Genomic DNA, 18,213 nt, shown 5'->3' with positions numbered 1-18,213 from the left:
GTGATTCACAGGCCAAAGACGATCAGTGTACTGTATGAAAAAAAAGGCAAACATGCAAAAACAACAACTTATAATCTCTTCCTTGACTCGAATCTTCGTTCTGCATCCTGTTAAATCAAGATCAAAATATATCTAATTGTGCTTTTTAAAACTAGTTGATGTAACATCAAAGAATAAAAGAACAAATCTTAGATTTCAAAACCTTGTGCTCTAAACTCAGTACTGGTCAGTTCAGTGTGTGATTTAATTTGTCTTTTAATTTGAATGCACTACACTGAAAGAATGTTAGCCTAACCACATAGACAAGGTCACCAGAGGCCTCAGAAGCAAAGAAATGGATTGCACATTACCAATAGCAAATTATAGAATTGCCAACTTACTATTCTTTATGGGATGCTGGCATAAGTGGGGACAAACAAAAGAAATTTGGCACAAAAGAAAGCTGCAATTTGCAGACAGGCAGCTTCACTGAACCTGTACAAGGTTTGAAGGTTTGGACGGGTAAAAGGTAATAATAATAATAATAATAATAATAATAATAATAATAATAATAATAATAATAATAATAATTGCTTACACTTATATAGCGCTTTTCTGGACACTCCACTCAAAGCGCTTTACAGGTAATGGGGACTCCACCACCAATGTGCAGCATCCACCTGGATGATGCGACAGCAGCCATAGTGCGCCAGAACGCTCACCACACACCAGCTATCAGTGGGGAGGAGAGCAGAGTAATGAACCCTATTCATAGATGGGGATTATTAGGAGGCCATGATTGGTAAGGGCCAATGGGAAATTTGGCCTGGACGCCGGGGTTACACCCCTACTCTTTTCGAGAAACGTCCTGGGATTTTTAATGACCACAGAGAGTCAGGACCTCGGTTTTACGTCTCATCCGAAGGACGGCGCCTGTTTACAGTATAGTGTCCCCATCACTATGCTGCGGCTTTAGGACCCACACAGACCGCAGGGTTAGCGCCCCCTGCTGGCCCCACTAACACCTCTTCCAGCAGCAACCTTAGTTTTTTCCAGGAGGTCTGCTAGGTAGGACTGTGGATACCTAAGCAGAGTCAGAAGATAGCAACTAAGGAAAACTGTTGGCTGAAGTTCAAGGCCAGGGATTTGCAAAGAAGAAGACAGGTAATAGGGAAAACAGCAGTAAGTGAGAGATGTGAAGTAAAAAATAGTGCTTCTACCAGGTCATTACTTGCCTGTCTGAGAGGACGAGGCTGACGAAATCCCTAAAAGAAGTGAGCAGGACCTCCTAGCGCTGAAGCAGAACTCTTGAGAATTGCGTTTTGAATAAAGCAGATGATGTCACCCTTTCACGGGACTTTCTTTTGATTTTCAAGCTGTGGCTGAACCACTGATACTAAGTATGGCTTCAAGCTGCCCCAATTTCCTTGACAAACATATCTCATAATTTGCACAGACTCATTTTCCCTTGAAACAGCCAATGGTATAACGTCTCTTCCTTTTCTAAGGATTTTTTTCTTTGTATAAGAACCGACTCTTCTACTCTTGTCCAGTTTATTATACGGTCATTTCTCAGTAGTTCTCCATGACTTGAAATGTTCAATCATGTATCAACTACAGATATACATGATCTATGTGTTGGCTATAAAATATTTCAATCACTTGAACAGTATGAGTCTGAGTAGCAGAGAGAGCTGTAAGAGGCAGAAGGTTTTTCAGGGTAAAACAAGTGACAGCAAGTGATCCAAAGCAGTAAGCGGTATAATCCTGAGGGGCAATAGGTAAGGCAGGGATACAGCAGCAGAATCATTGGCACAATACAAACAACACTGAGAAATGACTTTGTGGCCTTGCTCTTAAACTTCAGTTATTAACTCCAGTTAAAATCACAAAATGGACTTTATACTTAGACAATCTCTTATTTTTTATTAATACAATTTTGCACAAGGAAAGAACATTGGCTTTTACATTTTGAAATATTTTACATTTATTTTAATATATAAAACAGCAAGTGCTTAAAAATACAGTGATAACAGATTAAAATATTAAATATCAAACTCATTCATAAACTACTGACTGATCATTTTTTTAACATTAATAGCTAATTGTTACAATAATACCATACTTCCAGTACACCAGTGTACCAGGATAATTAATTTAAATGAAATAGATATATAGAAAGTGCCATTTTGTCATAGTAAAACACTTCTATGGATTAAAGCAATAAACACAGCAATGATGCAGAGGCAACGCATTTAATCTCCAACAAGCCATCATTCTTCATTTACCAATCATTTTGATACCATATTACGGTTGTTTAGGTTGATGTTTTTTTTCATTTCATTTGATGGGAAGTTTGTCACAGTACTTGTTCACCTTATTCTAGGAATAATTAACACATACAAACTAAAAATAGTGAAGACTCATTTAGTTAGGTACAAGATTGATACTTCCACAAATCTTTAAAATTTGATGAATTCCATTCTTGGGATTAAAATGATACATACATGGTAATAGAAGGAAATATACATATGTTTAAGCACCATAAAAAATTGAATAATGGACATGTTGTAAAGAGGGACTATGCACTGACATTATTTTCCATGCACTGGAAATAGAAATGTTTATTTCAAAACTAAATCTGCTTAAGGTATCCTTACTAAGGCACATACACTCAGCTTTGGTGCAGCATGTTGAGAGACAAAGAGGCTAAAAAATGTAACTGTGTACCACAAGAGTAATTCAAAGTGCACTTTCACCAACACCCTGACCGAGTGGGTAAGTCATAAGCTTCACAATCTGTTAATGATTCAGGAGTTATTGGACCTTTTTAGTGGCATATTTGATTTACTCCTGAGCTATTTGGACCGCAAAGCCTAATAAAGCATTACTTTGCTCCACTACCACCCTTTCTGACAAATTTATAAAGTCGCCACGAATTGTTTCCAACAGGCTTTTAATCACCACTTCAGGCAGGCCTACTTCATTTCTCTCAGTTAAAAGTGGCCGGGGCCACAAGTTAATGAAAACAGGTGTACACATGGCTAAACACTGAACAGAATGGAAAACGACAGAGAAGAAGTAACGATCAAATGTAACAGTCAGAAACAGCCCAACACAGAAGTGCTAAGTGAGAAGTCATTATAACAGCTGTAGGGTATTTACGTATCCAATTTTAATCGATGGAAAAAACACATTTGCAAAAATATCACCTAACATGAAAGGCTGTTATATTTGCCAGAAAGGGTATATTTTAATGTTATTTTAGGGTTAACTTGGCACTGACACTTCTCAACCCAGTTTAGATTAGATTAGATTAGATAAGACTTTATTGATCCCGAAGGAAAATTGATGATAGTTTCCAAATATGGAAAGTATTATGCCCACCTGAATGCATATATTACCAAACTAATATAATCTATTGTTGCAACAGCATATCATCAATGCATGTTTGACAGGTTCAGCCACATAAATTTAAAGCTGCCTTTACAAAAATCACTGTACATGATATTGTTACCATGGATACCATGAACACGGACTGCTCTTCCCTCAAATTTCATCAGAGAAAGACCACATAATTTTCAGGAATTAGACCAGTTTTGCCTTCATATGTTGCTTGGAGCCAGCCAGGTTCCACTGAAGGATAGACTGCAGAAGAAAAAAACAAAACAAAACAAAACAAAACTTATTTAAAACTAACAAGCAAAACAAAAACATATTTAGTATTCCATGTAGTGTGGTAGCAATTTATGTTAAGTCCATATTCGGCACTAACAAAATAAGGAATTTGATATTTTACATTTGTTTCTATAATACACTGTTTCTGTTCTTTTTACAAACATTTCAAACTGTACAGTATATTGCACTTCAATCTCAAAAAGATCAAATTCCCCTAATAGTTACACACTTCAAAGTTTGCAGTTGATTATATTTACAAAAACAAACAGGCTAACCTAGACAAGCTTGGCAGACTGAGTTCATTGTTCTGAAAAACAGACTCAAATCATACATTCTCAGGGAAGTTCAGGATGTTCTTTTAAACTAACTCTGCAAAATATTCTACACAAATATAGATCTACTGCCAAACTCTCTTTGGTCATGTTCTGAATACATCATACCAAACAGCTCCAGACAGGGATAAGTCTTGGGAGAAGTAGGTGGCTCTCTGACAGTACTGGCATGGGAGAATTAAATAATCTTCATCATATGAATTTTGCCAGACAATCTAACAACCCAAGACTTATGCTTCAGGTGGGGGTATGACAAAGCTAAAGAGCTTAAATGAAAACTCTGGTAACAGATGCACCAGTAAAAGGTCAAGACAAATTTTTGGTACATTGCCTCCAAAAAGACAAATCAATGCTCACATATGGAATTCTATCCTGACTAAGACACAATCACAAATGGAAATCAGTCATTTTGGGGTAACCTAAAAATCTTTGGTTACAAAATTTATTGTATCGCTCTGCTGTAAAGCTGTATTTTCCCCCAGTGGTAAATAACAGTGGGGAATGAGTGGGAGAGGAAGGTAGAAAGTTATTTGGCCTTTTTAAAACTTCACAGGCTCATCAAACCTTTCTTTTTTGTAATTACACACATCTAGCATATGTCCCCCGGTAAAGCTAAAACAGGCTGTAAAACCCGCATGTTCTCTGTAAAATAGGGTTTTGGGATAAATGTAAGGTGTGGAAGGTGGTTTGTAATGAATTATATGGAGCATTAATCGAGACAATCTATACTGTGTGCTTTATGGTGGCCCAGTTGGTTGGTGTAGTGGTGGCACTAAGGATCTGCGCCTGTGGCTGGAAGGTTGCAGGTTCAAATCCCGCGGCTGGCAGAGGAATCCTACTCTGCTGGGCCCCTGAGCAAGGCCCTTAATCCCGACTGCTCCAGGGGCGCTGTACGATGGCTGACCCTGCGCTCTGACCCCTACCTTCTCTCCCTGTCTGTGTCTCATGGAAAGCAAGCTGGGGTACGGAAAAGATGAATTCCTAATGCAAGAAATTATATATGGCTAATAAAGTGATCTTATCAGTTCTTACCGTTTGAAAAGACCGCCCCCTGGGGAAAACTGAGCTCATGGCTGTGCTCTGCTTCACAGGAATACATGGCTTTTGCTTCCCTGAAACACAAGAACAAAGACATGGAATTCAGATGCATGAAGGATAACAGACTGGGCCGGTTTTCTTAGAAGCTGTGCACAGAGCTGTAGTTATGTAGTTATTAAAGGACTGGAATTGAGGACAGTGTTATGTGATTAATATAAATGAGCTCATTATAAATAATCAGTAGATAAAACAATGATTTTAAGAGCAATCATTTGCACAGGGCGGTACTACAGATTCATGCAACACGTTATTTTTGTAGATTTCCTTTCATCAACCTTTTCCAGTAACATTCAATCAGTTTAAAGAAGAGTGGATGTTATTTCACAGGTGGGTGGTTAAGAGCTATTCTTTGAAATTCTCTAGCTGAAGGAAAAACTGGATCTTTTTTTGTTGCTTGTAAATAGTTTTTGCTTCATTCAAGTTAATTATTTCCTTCAGCTTTAATGACTAAAAGTGGCTTTGTATTACCTTTTCCCCCAGACTGGAATTTGTTAAGATCAAGGTGAAAACTGGTTGTACTTGTCTTAGAAAATATGCATCAATAAATGGGCGTAGATCAAACATCTATTGATAGATTAATGCAGTCCTTCAAAGAATACTATCCTTGTACTAAATTTATTGGATGAACTTCTTTTAGGCTATGGCTGTAAATTTAAGTCAAGTCAAGATTTAAACAAAGGAGACAATGATGTTGAATACATTACTGTACCTTCCTTCAGGAGCAGGCTGTGTGGCAACAGCATTTTCAAACAGCATAGCCTTGGCAGCCACTCTGGAAGTCACACAAAACCACTTCAATCTTTCCATTGATATGCCAAAAGATATTCAAGCATTAAATTCCTGATATGCAGAAGAGCATATCTTTGCAAGAGCAGTGCTTCTCTTGCAAAGATATAATCTAAATAAAAATCGTGATCCTAATACAAGCTGCCTAGACTGAAGGTAACTTTTGTTATGAAAAAAAAGTCCATTCTGTCATACTAACCTTTCTATTGGAAAGCACTCCAGCACATTATACAGTATGCCGGAGTAGTATTGTAGGTGAAAACCAAGTGTTTTTGCCTTTAATTTACACTGGGGGCTAAAGTAAGTCAAAATGAACTGAAGTTACTCAAGTGCAGGTCTGAACTGCAATATTTAGTGTCCAGAACATTTCTCACTTGAACACTTCTCCTCTCAGTGTTTCTAGACCCCCAGAGGGGGAAGGCAACCTGGGGTTACCACAGAAACACCCAGTTCCACTACCAGTTGCCTTCGTCTCCCTTCTGGGACAGACAGTAACTTCCTGTCCTTGGCTCAACGTCTACAGGGGGCCTTCCTGCCAAACGTCTGGTGGGAAAATGGCAAGCGCTACAATATTTAACTTTTTTTTAAAGTATTGAAATCCATTGCTGCATGTTAGATTTTGCTGTCTTGGAGGCAGTTAAACACAAAACAAAAAACAGATGCTAAACAAAATGGCAATCCTTTAATTTCGAACTCTTGTAGCACATAAGCTTTTGCCAGGTAAGGAAAACAAAGGCTGGGATCAACTTTGGATACCGTGTGCTTTTCGCAACGAGCAATTTGATTTATTTCCACTACTTGAGAAGTTAAATAAACCTCTCATGGGATACGCCAGAAAACTCTAGGTCACCTCAACCCTTCTCTGACTCAGTAACTAATTATAGTTGGCTACTGCGTAGGGGAGCTGCATTGAATCAAAGCTCATATTTTGTAGAAAGATTAGATTCGAAGGTTTAAATATTAAACAGGAAATATATATAAATTGCTTCAGGTGGTAGAATTTCAAAACTCGAGTCAGATTTGCTCATGAAGTATCACAGTTATAATGCAAATAGGAACCAATGTTTATTATAAGGAACAGATTTCCTTACACGGATCCTGGCCTCTGGTAGCCGTTACTGGCTGAGGTTTCCAATCTGCGTCTGACTGTCAGCTTGGCTGGGAGCTCTGGATTTGGAATAATATTGGGGGAATCTTTATGCTCTGTGGAGGTGAGGCTTTGCACAGATCCACTGTAGCTTCTTCGGCCTGGGAACGTGAAAACGCTTCATTAGTAACACCACCCTTTCTTTTGAAATAAACCAGACAGACGCTGGTCTAGACAGATGTTTTTCTGATCTTCTCATCACAATATCTGTTTTTCTCTTTCTTATGGAGCTAAAGAAATTAACAGGCAATAAAAAATTAATAAGGCCTGTTTATTTTAAAGATACAAAATATCAGTATTGCTTATAGTAAACAGGCACATTCTCATGAAAACCATACGGTCTCTTAACAAAACAAACCTACTCCTCTGACAGGATAAATATGCGTAATGAAAGTGAAGCCTCAGCCCGCTAATTGTCGTTTAACACTGGGGTTACCTTCAGAAAGGTGCAGAGATCTCAGTGAAGGGGCAGCAGAACGGCTCAGCTCTGCCGATTTCAGCTCTGCCACTCCGTACGGGGTTTTCTTCGGCAGCTCTAGAGGCGGAGACCTGTTCCCTGTGGTGGTGGTGACGGAGGATAGGCTCTGTGTGTCAGACTCCCCGTCGGTCTTGGCCGTGTCCTCCTTGGAGCTGGAGTCGGGGCTGGTCGTGCAGGCCGAGCTCTTCGGCCCATTGGACGACGTCTGGGAAGGCGTCCAGCATAGACTGCTGCCGGACTTGTCCTTGGGCTGAGAGGAGCTTGTTTTCGACGAGCTGTTCTGCTCAGAGGAGTGCGAGGACAGAGACTCGATGCTGCCCATGGGGGTGCTGCCGGGACTGCTGCTGAACGTGTCGCCTGAAGAAAGGAGAGGACAAACACACGAGGGGAGCAATTTCTACTGGCCCCTTAGGAGGACTGTAAATGAATGCCCTGCAAATGGACAGCCTTTGACTGAGTCCAATATTCATTCAAGGTCAGATGACCTTGATGTAAAAATCAGTCCCTTGCCAAAATAAACAATGAATAAAAATGCAGGCATTGTCTTTTTGTGTCTTTAAGGTCATAACCCCCCTGTTAACTCTTCATAATCCCGAATCACCCTGGTTAGGGCTCTGTCCCTCAGGACTGGAGGGTGAAATCCCAGATGGGATGCTGCTCTTGGTCCTTCCTCAGATTCAATTACTCACTGTCCGCATCTGCCAGGCACAGGGTAGGTGTGTAGAGGCCTTTCGGTCTCCGGGACCCAGTGGAAAGACAAATGGCTCGACTTCTGCGGGAGCTTGACCGGGACTGCGGCTGAGGAAGGGGCACGTTGGGGTCTGGGGCCTCGTGGAATATCTGCGATGCCGAAGACACAGTCAAAATTAACACTGTTTCGAGTGTGACAAGTTATGTTTATAGATATTAGAAATTATATTTCTCCAGTAGTGAGAAGATTCTTTTTTCTGTCAGTACTTTTATTATATATAAGATGTACAAATGTCTTAGAAATTCGTTGTTTGCACTATTGTATTTATTTTTTATTCAGAAGCACAATTCTGTGGAAATCTTTTGCTTACATTTAAGCTGTTTTGACAGATCTGTATTTTGTGGTACAATAAAGCAGCCTTTTAGCTTTAGGGATCTGTACAGAGGAACAGATGATGTTAGTGTTGAATGCCTAACAGTGTGACAATAACTGTAAATCTGATTGGCAAATGGATTGGCTACTCTATCATTTTATATTAGCTTCTCATATACTGCACTTTCTGTATCTTCAGCTCTGGTAATCAAGTTACTGATCAAGATTAATGTTCATGTGAACTAAAGGTTGCTAAATGACAAGCTTGATTTCTTCTTTGTCAAACTAAGCTTTATTAATAACATCCAAAGCTGTTAGAACAACAGAAAACACAAAACCTTTGATAAAACTACAAGGACCAACTTTACACCTCCCAATCCTATTTAATAAATTTGCACAGCAGTATAGCAGTATAAAGCAATTTAACGGCATGTATTTCTTAATGGTACTAATTGATTCAATGGCTTAAATGTAATACCATACATTTAAGTAAATTATTATGAATATGGTAAAGAGCAATACTTTTTCCGATTAATTCACTTATAAATTAGTAAATGGCGCCACCTGCTGCCAAATGCACAAACAGCTGCCACATCTGCGAAAAAGGAAATACATTGAAATAAAATGTAACAATATACTGTTTGTATATTAAAGGAAGAAGTCTACATTTTCAAAAAAATCACAAGTATGTTTAGCACAGTACAGTACATGTAACTCTAAATCAAATGCCCAGCTCTGATCTATGACAACCGAGCTCCTGATGTGCCTCACCTTCTCGTAATTCTCAATTAGAATTTCTACTACGATGTTCTGGAACTTGATGTTCATCATGGCTGCTACTGTCTCCTCCTGCGATCTCATGAGGGTTGGGCCAAAAATCACCCCAAGGTTGGATATTGTCATCAGGTTTTGTTGGCTGTGAGTTGACACCCTGTAGAGAGAACCATACAATTCACCCCATGTGAATAGCTCATTTGTAGCTCATTATAAACTCATTATTTATTTTAAACTCATTTGATGAGTTAGTGATGGATAAAATGTCGCCAACAAGACCTACCTGACCAGGTGCTTTATTAGAATCTCAAGCATCTCCTTGTTTCTCTCTGGCAGCTTGTGAACGAGGCCATGGACAGCACGAACCCGGTAATTCTGATCATCAGACTCTGAAAAATGAAACAAAATCGTGATGAAAAACATACACACAGAATTCTAGGTCATAGTCTGCTCTTCACTAATGTTTTTACCAGAGAAGAATAATAATTCGTGAACAGGACAATGCCTGCTTTAGGGCAGTATATGATTGCTAGGCCTAGTGCCAACCCCAGAACCTACAGGGAGCCATCTTATAGATGTATAGCTCATATTAAGATTTGTAGCGACAAGGGGGAAAAAGGACACCTCCCTTTCTTGTGAATTGATGACTACAGCCAGACAGTTGAATGCTAGGGCATGACTAAATTCGTAATAAATTAATAATGACCAATGTATTAGGGTAAAATTGAATTCCCCAGTCACAGCCCAAGGAGCCTCTTTTTCAGCTCTGTTACTGCATAAGCTTCCTTCTACATCTAGTGAAAGTTAACACACCTAGAGAAGGTATTATGCTGGTATTAGAATGGAGAAAACCCAGAGGGAGCTGATAAGGTTACCTTATTTTGACTATCTTGTGTTTGTCTTTGGATCCATCTCCGTCTTTGTGAGGTGAAGAGATAAAAAAACTAACTTTGCCAATTTGCCAAAGACTTTGCAACCACATACTGCAGGATACATACTGCAGTGCTCCCAGCACATAAAACAAAGCATCTCCTCTCTATCTGCACTATGTTTACTTCTGACCTAACGAGAAAAAAAATAATACTGTTCATCTAAACAGAGTTCTGGCAGAAAACAATTTTAAATTTTATTAATGCCCACTAACAAGTCAACCCAACATAATTTATTTAAACTGTTTTCAATTAGCAGACTTTTATAACTTACTGACAGCCATGATGAAATCTTTGTGAAACTTGTAAGTCATCAGTGGCTCTGAAAGGCATCTGGCAAATATACAAATTAATAAAATAAATACCAATTCTGAGAAACAAGAGAGAGAAATATGCAGGGAGAGCCACACACTTAAAATAAGTTCAAGTTTAACATGGGATATTCTCTAAATGTTTGATCTTTGAAACAAGACTGATAATGTGCAATAACCATACTTACTGAAGATACTCTGTTTATAACATTGTTATAATGAAAAGTAGTTTACATTCCAGGGGACAGTAACCTGTACCCTTCATACATATATTTCAGAAGCAATGAATTTGAGATTGAAAAGACATTCCTTATTTAGATGTTGTACACAATCCTACTCTCTGAAATAAAATGAGAATAACTGTTGGTGTCTGTTTATTGAATCGGTTATTAATTCCTGGTGTAGATCTAGGCATGACTGATGTACAGGTATAGACTCACCTGAGGTAATTCTTCAGCCCACTGGTGACTGTTTTGTTGTCCCACATGTCTGGATCCAAATCCATGTCTGATGGAGCTTTGTTTCCTTAGAAATTTTGAAGATGCTTTAATATCAGCTCTGTGCAGTAAACATACTGTATATAAAATTCAATATATCCCTGCAATTAGTTTAATGCATTTTAAGGCAGGAATTACAATGTACAGAAAATAATGTTGCTATAAAATACACAAATTCAAATTTTACACCATGTTAGTAAAGGTGCTAGGTTTAAAGAGTAATAAATCCCATAGCCAGCTTTAAGGGCTATTGTTCAATCAGGATGCATCATAATGTAAATATCAAAAAGGCTGAAACAATAATGTGGAAATATGCTGCTTCCCAATTGGACGTCAAAAGAAACAAGCACTGAAAGAGATACAGAGAAGCTATCTGCACTGTGTAAGAGGAATGCCTGGTGATTAACATCTGTGTTTAGTCTCCTGAAAACTTGCGGCTGCTGAAAGAAATTGAGAAATCACCAAAGTGAACCAGCTAATGAAGAAAATTTATTTATGTAACTTTCATTCATTAGGGAATCCCTGAAATTCATTACGTGTCTAGGTCAATATACTGGAAAATGAACTGAGAAACAAGACCGTTGGTATACCAAACACTGCATTCATCAGCTTCTGGACCTTAGAGTTCACTCCTCCTATTCTGTACAGTCCCATTGTGTTAATTCCTACAAAATACATAACATAAATTAACATGAGCAAAAAAACAACACCAAATATTCCCTCAGTTAATTTTTATGTTTTTACTTACATTTTTAATTTTCACTCTATTTCAACAAATTTGAGATAACCCCTTAAATGATCCTTAAGAGAAACACAACCACCTCATTCTGATTCTATATTCTGATTTTATTTAATACAGGGTTATCTATTTTAATAATGTTAAATAGAATGTTATATCTATCCAGCAGGCACTTTTACCACTGTTTGCTGTGCTTTCTTGTGGGCAAACTGTCCACTTCACTGCCCATCAATTTAAAAGGCAGGTTGTCCACAGTAGACAATTAGGTAAATTATACTGTTTCCAAGCTTTATTAATCACGTGAATCATTATCATCTCCCCCCAATCATAACAGCACTGCACACTTGAAGCATGAATAATCACAAATTATGAACCTTAACAAACTGTGCCTAAATTAATTTTAATAGTCCCAGTTTCTGCGAAACCAAGATGATCTCCAAAGCTAAAGCTGATACCTGGGAGTAACTAATTCCTCTGCTATGCAGGACTGAATGGAGTGTACATTAAATTTTGTTTCGCTACGCAGGACCGAATGGAGTGTACATTAATTTTCGTTTCACTATGCAGGACAGAATGGAACGGACATCAAATTTTATTTCTGCTAGGCTAAATAGCCTGAAGAATGATATAGTGACATATACATCACACACTATGATAAAAAAGGAAAAAATATGAGTGTACCAATAAATTGCTTACCCCTTATCTCCACCAGGTGTATACACTTTTTCACAAAATTAAAGCCTGCTTCATTGAGGAACACTGCAAATACAACAGTGGGCATTAGTTACACTAATTAAAATACATTACTTGTCTAATCCCTACTAGAAGGACAAGAGATAAGATCATAACAAGAGTAAAGGAAGACTGAAAACCTTTTGATTAACTGCGAGGAATTACAACTGTGTATCAACAGCAAAGTATCTGCCAAGGTCAGTTGCTTAAAGAATCTTTAAAGGGAGTCTAAAAGCATAAGAAACTTTTCATTTTGTGCAATATCCACAATTAAGAGGTCTTTAGTACAAAACTTACTCTCTTCTTTCTTGCTCAGAATAGCTGGAAGAGTGTATATCTGAAACAAAGCCAAACCCAGAACATTATTGCCGTACATCATAATAGAAACAAATTCATAGTAAGTTTAGATTAAGCCTAGCCTGTTAAAAATGTAAAAAAGCAAACCCAAGTTACATTATTCTTATCCTTTGCCTTCCAAACCCTTGTGGGTGTTATCTTTGAAGCTCACAGGTCAGGTAGAAGGGCATTATAATGCATCTGTAAACAGAGTTCTTGTGCACGACATGCTAAGAAAAGAAAGGTCAACATTACACTTCTGTACGGCTTGTGAAAAAGTGGACATACCGGCTCTTTTCCATCCATGGCCTCCAGCCAGAGCCTCCGGTTGGATTCGGACAGAGCCTGCAGGGTAATGATGCCGTGCCTGTTTGCAAGAATCAAAAACCTGAGTTATTAGAGTTTTACCAGGACCAGCTGCTTCTCCTTGCAGCACCACAGAAGACTTTTATAATAGTCACCTTCTTCTGTTTACCCGGTTTTTCATGATTATGCACTGAGCCCTTTTACCTAATGAGCTGAGTATCCTAGTCTATCTTTTTGGCATCTCAATTACTGCCCACAGCCACCACCTGTCGTCAACGTTTTGAAGTAAAATAAAAACCACTAAAAAGCATAACCACATGGCATTCTGTGTTTATTTTCCCCATGGAGAATGTCTCTATATCCACAGACCACTGTACAGTACAGAACACTGTGTACCGATCATAGTGAAAGGGAGCTTGTGCCAGTGGTATAGTGAAGTTAACCCGCCAAACCATGACAGCAAAGAATTAAGACACTTTCTGTGGTTTCCTAAACAAAACCATCAACCAGGACAAAACAATTTAGCTGTAAATGAGAACATTTTAAAATTGCTTGGCCCACTCCAGATACAGTATCTTTCTGTGTTGTAATTTTTAAGTGATCCAATAAATCTGTTCTATGATACCTCGTTTTACTTAGTGGGCATATCATAGTGATCTCATAAAATGTGTTGTAAAATGAACATGATAGCTTATCCAAATGAAATGCAGAGACCCAAGAAGAAGCATCTTCATATATCATCTTCAGACTGTAAGCGTTAAAAAACTGTACTGTCACAACAAAGTTAAATAAGACATGGACAGTTCACGTTCCCATGCATGTATACAAAAACAGCCTGGGTTTGACAAAAAAAAATCCTGTTGAATTTCTTTTATAATTATCTGCTCAAACAGCATTATTCTATAGCTGATTTTGTTTTATCACTACTCAGAAGTTACAAAACATAGCTTAATTGAATTAAATGTATTTTCTGAACTGTGTAATTGGCATGGTTTCAGAATTAATGAAAATATATACACATTTTATTTTCACATATCTTAAGCAATGTAGTTAGTAGGGCTTCAGCATAAAGGCATATATTGTATCATTTACATTTTTGATAAGGTACATCCAATTATCTTTGCAGCACTATACTGCTGAATAGTAAACAGTACTGGCAAATGTCTCACCCCATAAGCAATGATTAGTGTAAGCACCTTCTGGACATTTTTCATATGCAGTCACCTAATTATCCACCATGCAAGCCTGCAATAAATGCTGTGGAAAGATGCCGGTCCAAGTCTTTGCAAGAAGAGTGAAGGTGACAAATTGTCTCACAGATCCTTCTTTAGTACTGTAGTTTTCTGTGCTTCACAGGCAATTTTTAACAGCATGTGGTAACTGTTCTTGGCCCTGTACAAATGGATATGCTAGATACTAAGGCTAAAAATGCAAACAGTATACATGAGGTTATAGGTTTAACCCTGTTAAAACCCTGTTACAAAATCTCTTTTATTATTATTTTAAGGACTGAGATCAATCTAAGAATGAACTAATGCATCAATAAATACATAATGATTCATTAATTAACAGAAAAAATACTAGATTTATACGTGATTTAAAGTTTCTGACCGAAGGTTTATAAAATAAGTCATCTTCGAAAGTGTTATTAAATTATTTTACTGTTTCTTCTCTTAAAATAACCCAGCTGAAACAAAAAAAAATATCAGTGGGTAATGTCTTTTTAATCAATTTGTTACATACTGTATATTGCATGAGACATGCAATACCATATTTATTCATTTTATTTTCATATGTGAGCATTTCATTGTGAGTCTGCATGTTTGTGAGTAACGTCAAAGCAAATGCAAAATTAAGAGAGTGTGCAAAATACTTTCTGTGAAGGGCTCATCCTTACATGCAATGATGATTTTTCTTTGCAAGGATAAGGATTAGGAAATCATATATTTTCTAAAGCAGGTTTATTACCAGCACACATGCAAACCCATGCAACTGCTCTAGAAAGATACTTAGCTGATAACATACCGGGATTTACAGAAAATTTGAAGAGGTCTGAAAAGATTTCCATGATATTGGGTATTTCTACATTAACATGAAAACAGAGAAACAAGTAGAGAAAGTTTGCTACTTAGAAATGCCAGTCACTGGTATTTACATATAAAGGAACATTGAGATCATGCAGGAAGCAAACTGAAATGAATGAATCTCATTCACTATGGCTATTTTTATCACATATTATACTGTAGGTCTACTAATTTCTGAGAAGAAGAATGGTAAAATCCTGAGTAACATTCACCTTACTTTGCAACTTCTGGTTAACTTTTGGTCATTTCAGTAATTGTTTTACTTGTATTTTATATGACACTGAAAATCATATCATATGCCTTTCTGAAAATGGCCTTTGTAAAGAGAAAGCAAAGTTTAAACTGCACATGAAGTCTTATTTATTATGGTGGAAATACTAATGATGGGATAAAGCTATAAGTTGTATGATATAAAATGAATAGAAGCAGCAATATTACACTTTGACTCTACAGTTGGATGCTTGTGCAAAGTATTTGCTCACAATGCCAGATTTTAATGGCTTAAGTTAGTAATACAAAGTGAAACAAAAGGTGCCACAAAGCAGTGAATGAAGACTTGAAAATCCTGGAGGTAGAAATGGAAAACGTGAAACTGGTCCTCTTCTCAGAGTAAACAAATAAATAAATGCGATGAGTACAAACCTCTCTACTACTTCTATGTCAAAACAGAAACGCTTGTCAATGGAATCTGTCTTCCTCCTGATGCAGGACTTCAATTTGAACATTTCAGGGGGACTTGCGACCAGGCCATTCTTTTGAAACAAACAAAAAAAAATATGTTAGCCATCAAGCATTGTATAAGGCAATGCCATTTCATCCTAAAAAGACAAATGAAGATCTCAATACAAATGGCAAGGGATGCTCTCCAGTCAGATCTGTGATGCATGAGCAGCAGTGTCGTTAACAACTATTTATATGCACTTACTGTTGGATATGACAGAAACAAATAATGAAAAAAATGCTGCTTAATGACTAAATTAGAGACATGTCTGAAATGCAACATTGATGAAGTTACTTTCAAGAGGTTAACACAGAGATATTCTTTTGGGTTAGTTTCAGCTAAATATGTTAATCTGTGTTCCAAACAATGAGGGGAATCTATGAGGATTTGGGGGATGTGCCAACAAACCATCTTAAAAGTCTAAATACTGCATATAATATTTACAATATAGATAAGATATTATAGCATTAGATATTGGAGCTGTGTTGTACCATACAAGTGTCTTTTTTAACAATTTAAATGTGTGGCTACTCTGAGGCCACAGACCTGGAGAACTGCGTTTGCAGTCACTGGTGCAGTCAGAAAGTCTGGCAAGACTCCCTGAAACAGTACAGAAATCAAATCCATAAATGACATTTTTTGTACTCTGAATTTTCAGAAATGAATGAATTGTTTGTCAGTTCCTTTTTGTTTTCAATTTAAAGGCTTTCTGACCCTATGATTAAGCAATTCAGTGTATGAACAGCTGAGATCCTGGTTTGGCATTATCCGGCTTGACTGAAGGAACAATATCCCGGCTATCAGGATAAAGGATGGCAGAATGTCAGCACTAGATGGACAGAGCCAAGGAGCTGCGGTAAGGGTAGTGAAGGGGTGGAAGACATTGGCACTGATACAGTATGTCTGCAATGGAAGGGAATTTCATCATCTGCTTTCATACTTTGCTGGGTGTGGTAGTGGCTTAACCTTAGTTCTTGAAATTATGATCAAACTAAAAAAATAAAGCTGCTAAATGTATGCTAACAAGGCAAGAAGTATTCTTCTTTTTCTTTCAAGTAATTTTAGAACATTTGTGGCTTTTGCCCTTTGAAACACACACCATTTTCCCACCCGATTTGATATCGGTGTTGCTCATCGTGAAGGTTTTGCTCCCTTTCTCATATGTACAGTAATGTCTGATCCACGTGAATCCCAGGGGTCCTACAGTAAGAAGAAAAAACAATGCATGTAATGGCTGCAAAGAGAAATTCTGCTGGTTCTTGGCAAGATCAGTTTTAAATTATTTGCAAACTCAGAAATGCCTAAATAGGACTAAGGAAAAAGGACAAATGTTTGTCAGAGTAGATAAAACATCTCACATAATCAGAACACTGCTTTGGTGGATAAAACTGAAAGTAAAAGTGAAACTACATGCTATGGTGAAGAAATCAATTTGATGGAAACATTAAGAGCAGAATGGAGACCGCACCTGTAGAAGATTCTGTAGTGTTAAAACACATAATCAAAATGGTATGTAATAATACTAGGTATTCTTCAAGATTTTAAAATTTGATTTTGTGAGTGGAGATGCTTAATGATAGGATCACTAACACACGTACGCTTTTCTTGAACACAAAGGTATCCCTCCATTGTCCACTGGCCTGGTGGGTTATAGTCTTGGTCAGCAGATTTTATCCTCTTCATCAATTTCTCCACTTCCTGCCTGGTGCTCTCAAAATTGTTCCTTGTCTGTAAAAGACAAATAAGCTAAGAAAACAAAAGTACTCCTACCACAAAGACAAGAGCCATACTTGAAGTAAAATAAACACACAGTCATGAAACAAATGTCAAAATCACTTATCTAGATTCAACCAAATTATGGTTGATTTCTCAATTAATGAAACTGAAAATTGCAAACTTCACAAATTACATCAGCAAAGGGAAAGTCAGTCATGCTGTATGTGCAGTCATGCTATTTGCTATATTTAAATGCTGAACCTTTAACAAAATCTGAAATGAACAGGTACAAAGATCTACACATAGCACCCGGTAGGTACATTAAAAGTTTGAAATGTTTCACATGCTTAATAATTAGAAATTTACAGTGTAACACATGAATCAACACAAAACATCTGAGCAGAATTTTGCTTCTAAAACAGCTTCCCTGAATCCCATCCCGTTTTTATTTCTTTCCAATCCTATTAACCCCTTTGACACTGCAGTGAGATGGGAGAGCAGCACTTA

General features: G+C 37.6%; 1 protein-coding gene across 2 annotated transcripts in view; it reads right to left on the bottom strand.

Annotated features, from left to right (window-relative positions):
• Nucleotides 1-1,893: 1,893 nt before the first annotated feature.
• The window catches only part of arhgap42a (Rho GTPase activating protein 42a), a 72,833-nt gene continuing 56,513 nt past the window's right edge, over nt 1,894-18,213 (bottom strand). The window contains exons 8-25 of one of the 2 annotated variants that reach the window (XM_015341746.2): nt 17,589-17,718; nt 17,090-17,190; nt 15,912-16,021; nt 15,211-15,267; nt 13,168-13,246; nt 12,841-12,880; nt 12,508-12,570; nt 11,663-11,737; nt 11,016-11,100; nt 10,539-10,597; nt 9,619-9,724; nt 9,333-9,492; nt 8,188-8,338; nt 7,457-7,855; nt 6,965-7,121; nt 5,797-5,859; nt 5,022-5,101; nt 1,894-3,627 (exon numbers count right to left, since the gene is read on the bottom strand). In XM_015341746.2, coding sequence (XP_015197232.1) covers nt 3,539-3,627; nt 5,022-5,101; nt 5,797-5,859; nt 6,965-7,121; nt 7,457-7,855; nt 8,188-8,338; nt 9,333-9,492; nt 9,619-9,724; nt 10,539-10,597; nt 11,016-11,100; nt 11,663-11,737; nt 12,508-12,570; nt 12,841-12,880; nt 13,168-13,246; nt 15,211-15,267; nt 15,912-16,021; nt 17,090-17,190; nt 17,589-17,718 — 2,004 coding nt within the window. In that variant the 3' untranslated portion in view covers nt 1,894-3,538. The remainder of the gene's footprint in view (nt 3,628-5,021; nt 5,102-5,796; nt 5,860-6,964; nt 7,122-7,456; nt 7,856-8,187; nt 8,339-9,332; nt 9,493-9,618; nt 9,725-10,538; nt 10,598-11,015; nt 11,101-11,662; nt 11,738-12,507; nt 12,571-12,840; nt 12,881-13,167; nt 13,247-15,210; nt 15,268-15,911; nt 16,022-17,089; nt 17,191-17,588; nt 17,719-18,213) is intronic. The other variant, XM_006627785.3, reaches the window with a different exon arrangement.

The sequence above is a fragment of the Lepisosteus oculatus genome, chromosome 5, assembly GCF_040954835.1.
Source record: "Lepisosteus oculatus isolate fLepOcu1 chromosome 5, fLepOcu1.hap2, whole genome shotgun sequence".
Classification (NCBI taxonomy): domain Eukaryota; kingdom Metazoa; phylum Chordata; class Actinopteri; order Semionotiformes; family Lepisosteidae; genus Lepisosteus; species Lepisosteus oculatus.
The sequence above is the reverse complement of the archived record's forward strand: the minus strand, read 5'-3'. Positions and strand labels throughout refer to the sequence as shown.